This window comes from Populus euphratica, unplaced genomic scaffold, assembly GCF_000495115.2.
Source record: "Populus euphratica unplaced genomic scaffold, PopEup_1.0 scaffold155.1, whole genome shotgun sequence".
Classification (NCBI taxonomy): domain Eukaryota; kingdom Viridiplantae; phylum Streptophyta; class Magnoliopsida; order Malpighiales; family Salicaceae; genus Populus; species Populus euphratica.
This window is the reverse complement of record NW_011499929.1, coordinates 130129-135914: the sequence shown is the minus strand read 5'-3', so window position 1 is coordinate 135914 and position 5786 is coordinate 130129. Positions and strand designations below refer to the sequence as shown.

Sequence of the window (5786 nt, the reverse complement as noted above, 5' to 3'; positions counted from 1 at the left end):
TTCATACAAGAAATAAATAACCTAAGTATTTACATAGGCTTCAAGCATAATAATAAAACTCCGTGGGCAGGGTTCAAGTTTCGGGTTAGACAAATTAATAAGGGATTTTTGAACTTAAAATGTTGAGAACATGCTACTTCATTTAATTTCTTTAGATTGGGGAAATGTTAGGGGGTTAATTGATAGACAATATAAACTTAGGGGTGTAAAATGAAATTTACAATTCATAATTTTCAGAACCAGCTAAATTTTGACTAGGATTAGGGCTTGATTTGCTGGATTATCCGGTCAACTAGCATATCATTTTATCAACCTAATTTCATAATTTTATTCAAACCAATTTTATTTCAGTTTTTTTAAGAAAGAATCTCTTAATTTTAACATGGTTGGATTTAAACTAAATTTAATCGAGTCGGCTATATCATTTTGTCAATCTAATTTCATAATTTTATTCAAAACAATTTTATCTAAGTTTTTTTTTAAAAAAAATCTCTTGATTTAAACTCAATTTAATCCAGTCAACTGTGTAGCAATAGATCAACGTGTTAGCTCATACAAGCTTACTCAGATCAGTATTAAAAACAATTCAAAATAAAACGTAACATAAATCCAAGTTGGGTTGTTCAGTTGAACAGCTAAAGTTAACTATGGTTTAATTAATCCAAGAGGATTTGCAAGCACGTTATATATATATATATATGCAATAACTCATTAATTTTTTTCATGTTCATGGAATTTCTTCTAGAAAATTAATTTAAGACTTGAAAAAAATGAATAAAAACATCTCATGAGATTGCTTGAAAGAATAGTCATCAATGCAAATAATAAAAGAAACAAAATTACAAAAATTCATTTAACATTTTAAATAAATAAATCTTAAATGTAACCCTAATGCCATGTTTTTTCTTACCTTTTTTATATTTAATTCTGTTTTAGTTTTATGAATATCATAAATATTAAATACCATATCCACTTAATTTCATTAAAAGAACTATTTATTTTTACATTTAAAAAAAATATAATTTCTTTTATTTTAAATTAATATTTTTTTAATATTTTCAAATCATTTTCTTATACTAATATCAAAAAATAATTTTTTAAAAAAATAAAAAAATATTATTTTAATATATTTTTAAAAAACAATCATATCCATTCCCCAGACACAAGAAGTCGGATCATATTTGATCAGAAAATTGAAAGTGCAATGAGAAATACAGGAAAACAAAGCCATGTCAAGTCTAATACCCTGGGAGACAACACTTTGATTAACATGATTTAAATCAATGAATTAACTAAAAGCAATATAGGCAAGGAGATTTTCTCAAAATACAAACTAATAAAAAAGCAAGCTTAATTTATACAGAACTTCCTTGGGGGAATGGGCACGACAAAAATTGATAATGTCCATGTCAAGTCTAAAACCCTGGGAGACAACACTTGGATTAACATGATTTAAATCAATGGATGGCCGATGAACGAACTTAAGAACAAAGAAAAATGAATTTCAGACCCTCCAAGTTGACCCTTGCTAGATGTAATGGTATGCTTTCAATTCAATTATCTACATTTTCTTTGCCATTTTTGATGGAGGAAGTGTTCCAAAAACCCTGTCCCACAATGCCGAAGTGATTCCGAATCCCTTATCTTGGACCCGGAAGTGATGGTTCATGTGATATTTCTGTAGAACACAATTCAGAAGAGCATTAGTAAGCTCATGGAGTACTGGTGTTAGAAATTGAAAAGGGTCAAAAAAGAGAAAGAAAGAAACATAGAAAAAACTTTAAATCCTCAACGCATGCTAGCTTTAATCTCATTGACAATTTTTTTTGTGATCACTGATGAAGTGAAACTGTACCCGCTTACAAATCTTCTAAGAGCTAAAGGCAGTAGTTATTTACAGGGCTGAGCGTAACCATGTAGAACCACCAATAAGATTACCATGACCATTCTACAAGATTATATGACTGGTAATCAAAGAGTAAATAGTTGGCTACGCTGCTCATACCTTGAGATTTTTTGGCACATCATTTGCAGGCTGACCATGGTGCAGGTAGTAGTGAGTGCAGTCATACATCACATAGCCCAGTAAACCACCTCCGAAAAGAGCAGGAGTAATTGAAGGAGTGGCAAACAATGAGACCATATTCCAGAACTGGCAGGGAAAATTTTACAGTAAAAACCAGTGTGATTTTGTATACAGAGCAGCTATTATGCACAAAAACAGTACAAACAGATTAACAAAGCTCTGAAATTACTCATTTCAATATTGAGGTTCGAATACGTTCATGCCAGGACAGAACAAATGATAACTGCCCAACAAAAAGTTTTCCAAATGAATCATCTGCCATTCTTTTGATATAATTATAACAGGACTTGAAGCCATGACATCTGCTACAAAAAGTTCAATTATGATTACGGTTGGAACCAACATTATGCTCATCTCAGCCATATGTCAGCATAAAGTAATACTCTACTTTCACAAGGTGGCCTATGCTCATCATTTCTCTTATTCATAACTCAACATTCTAAACTTGCAGGAGGGGGCCATTTCCCATCTCAGAACCCCCCACGTAACCATAAGAAGGTCTGTGAAAAAAGGGTGCACACATGATGACTGATAGCCAGTTAATCTAAAACCCATGCTTAATGCAACAAGTAAGCAAGAACAGAATCCTCCTGATGAAATTCATGGAAATATCCTGAAGAACGTTCACGGTTCGAAAATTAAAGTGCTCAGCATTCAAACACGACTTTTTATCAACTATGACACAGTAAAGGCAAGGCAAAATACACATACAGGCACCAAGAGAATAGCTGCTGCTGCTGGAGGAAAAACAAGGCGGAGACCATCCATAGGGTGCTTATGATGACAACCATGTAGAAGATAATGTACTGTGTTCCCCCTAAAGCAAGCTCACATCATCATAAGACTAAACTACCAGAGCTTAACTGTATAGAAAATAAAAGATTCAGTGCATCGGTGCGAGTAGAGAGAGGACTAACCAATAGCTTTTTGTTTTTATGTGGAAAAGGAATCGATGCAAAGTGTATTCAAGCAATGTCCAAACAAAAACACCACCAACCACCATTAAGGCTATCTCAGGAAGTGCATGCCCCATCCTTGCAGACTTTAAGACGCAATAGCATACAACAGGCAGCCAAATTGAAGGAATCGCCCACCAAACAGTGCGTGTCAAGGACTGTTCCCAAATAGAAGTGTCAAGTGTCAAAGATGCAATCATGTATTCTCAACAAATGCATTCTATGAACCTTAATTAAAATGCCTGATATGAAATTTCTAACATGTATATACATGCAAGGATGAATTGTGATCATGTTACAGATTGGAACAAAGCAGCAATACCTCCATAAAATCATTCTCAAAAAACCTCGGGCCTTCCCTGCTTACAATAGGCTGGTGCACCCATTCCTCATAAGCTTCTCCAAGATGGCCAACCTGCAATAAATCTCAAGAACTTCTAATTACTAACAGAATTAACAATGACCGTGTGAAAAGTGCATCAAACGAAGAAAAAAAAGCTAGAATTAACAATGACAGTGTGAAATATGAAGCAGGAAGAAACAAGATTATGAAGCTTCTGATATCATGCTGAAGCCAAAATAGGAAGTTTAAAGCAAGCAGTTTCATTGAGCAATCACAAGAGGACAAAAAAAGCTAGAACTAAATTGCTAAAATAAGTAAGATGTATGATTCTTATTTTGAACCCAGTAAGATAGGAATGGCTCAAGAAGGGGAAAAATAACTTAAAAAATGCGAAGTTCAGGAGAACATATTTAGCGTCGCAAATGCAACTTCCATATATGATTAAGTTATAAAAGAAGTGACGGCGCAACTCTACCTGGAAGACAAGGGGCTTGTCTAGATCAACACTGAATTCCTGTGCTACCATCTTGAGACTTCGTTGTGTAGCTATAGGAAAAATAAAAGGAATAGGTTCAATAGAAAAAATTACATGAGTACAGGAAATGCAACAAGTAATTATATATTTTTTAATATAAGCAAATAGTCTCTGGAACCAAAAAAAAAATCCAATTTGACATAATTGCATTTCTAGATCCAATTCCTCATAATAGTCAATAAAGCTCAATGGAATAGATATATATCTGCTGAAATTATGACAAGAACAAGAAAGAAAATTACAAAACCTATAAGCAAAATGTGAAAAGAAATGCTAAAGAAGAAAAGAATGGGCTTCAAAGTTTCTAAGCCTTAGGGGCCCACCATTCATCGATTTTCAACTTCACATTCCCACCGTAATCTCTTAGATACGAAACTTCAAAGCAATTATAGCTTTATCATGTATACAAGACTCATAGAGAAAAACGCCAGAAATGCTCACCCTGATAACAAACATTCAAACTCACATTCCTCCTAAAAAATGAGCCTTATTATTCAAGATTGTAATTATTTTTTATAATATCTTGAAAGATTTTCTAGATAAATATACAAGAAGATGGGACCGTGGAGACAAAATCTTCAACATCTCAATTTAAGTAAACTATCAATTTTGATTACAATACACAAAATTTCTACCTTTTTCCACACATGTTATCAGGAAACAAGAAGAAAATTTCACCATAATCAACAAACCAACAATGCAGCACAGAAATCCAATTTCAAGACATCAAATCAACCACACAATTCATTCAAAACTCCATCTTTCATTCAATTCTCTAAGTACAAAACAACCACAAGATTTTCTCAGGAACCAAACAGAAAACAAAAACAAAACAAACCCAAAATGCACTTATCATCCAAACCCAACTTCAACCATAAATTCCATAAAACCCCATAAATTTTCTAAAGAGAAAATTCATACACAAAACTTTCAAACACAAAAACCCAGATCCAAAAATAAGTAAGTGAACGAAAAAATAAAAAAGACAGAAACTTTAGAAAGAAAAAAGGTAATGCGGGTCAGACCTAGACTCAAAAAACCTTAGCCTTTAATGGGTTTCTCTCCTTTTTCTCCTTCAAAAAAATCAAAAACCACCACAACCAGACCAAAGCTGTGGTGTTTTAGCTTTTGCCTTCGTGTTTAGCCAAAAAAATTGAGTGGAAGAAAGGGTGGCAGTGAAAAAGAAGTAAATATAGTGACACGTAAAGCAGAGGTTGGAGAAACGTGGACCGTTGATTTTATTATGGGTATAAAAGAATCAAAATCAAATTGGCAGATTCCAACTCGATTTTGATTCTTTTATGCCACATAAAAGAATCAAAATCGAGTTGGAATTTAAAGTTTCCAGCCTGGAACTTTATTTGTAAAAATAGAAATCCATTCAAAGCTGCTAGCCTGGCAAGTTCCAGGTGTTTAATGCTATTATTACAGAAACTTAGTTGGATCTCTACTATTGCCAATGTTGTTTTGTTGATGATAAGGTTTGAATTTGAGGAAGTGATTGTTAGTTGTTACGCGGTAAAGTGTTTAGCATTGTTGTAGCTTTAATTAAAAAAAAATATTAAGTGAATTTAATTAAATAAAATAATATGAGTATTTCAAAATTCAGGAGGGTGTATTTAGAATAATTTAATAAACTCTTCACAACTTCAAAATCCAATGAAAAAAAAAAAAAGCTCTCTTTAATAATCAAACAAATTACTTAATATTATTTTTTTTATTTATATGGGGTGTCCGGGCCAGCTTGCGGGCACTATGACTAATTCTCACGGCCCATTGAATACTCTGCAAACCCAATAAATATGTAAGGCACTACAAGGATGACAAACATAAACATCAAGACTCGAATCCAGATGCAGTGAAAGA

At 33.0% G+C, this 5786-nt stretch overlaps 1 protein-coding gene across 4 annotated transcripts; it reads right to left on the bottom strand.

Annotated features, from left to right (window-relative positions):
• Positions 1-1316: 1316 nt before the first annotated feature.
• Positions 1317-5183, bottom strand: LOC105135893 (fatty acid 2-hydroxylase 1-like). Of its 4 annotated transcripts, none has more exons than XM_011040976.1 (7): positions 4946-5183; positions 3861-3931; positions 3365-3457; positions 3004-3200; positions 2798-2903; positions 2006-2152; positions 1317-1678 (listed from the first exon to the last, which is right to left on the bottom strand). In XM_011040976.1, the coding sequence occupies exons 2-7, from the start codon at positions 3909-3911 to the stop codon at positions 1562-1564; spliced, it is 711 nt and encodes a 236-aa protein (XP_011039278.1). In that variant the 5' UTR covers positions 3912-3931; positions 4946-5183; the 3' UTR covers positions 1317-1561. The 4 variants fall into 4 exon arrangements, with proteins under 4 accessions (XP_011039278.1, XP_011039277.1, XP_011039276.1 ...); XM_011040975.1 differs by having other exon boundaries at positions 4961-5183; XM_011040974.1 differs by having other exon boundaries at positions 4985-5180.
• Between the last annotated feature and the right edge of the window lie 603 nt (positions 5184-5786).

Bases quoted from the DNA above. Each gene is read 5' to 3' on its own strand.
- LOC105135893 (XM_011040973.1), bottom strand. From the start codon at position 4,601: ATGGTGAAATTTTCTTCTTGTTTCCTGATAACATGTGTGGAAAAAG. The intron at 3,458-3,860 runs GTAGAGTTGCGC...GATTTATTGCAG, and splicing joins ACAAGCCCCTTGTCTTCCAG to GTTGGCCATCTTGGAGAAGC. The intron at 1,679-2,005 runs GTATGAGCAGCG...TGTGTTCTACAG, and splicing joins ATGTGCCAAAAAATCTCAAG to AAATATCACATGAACCATCA.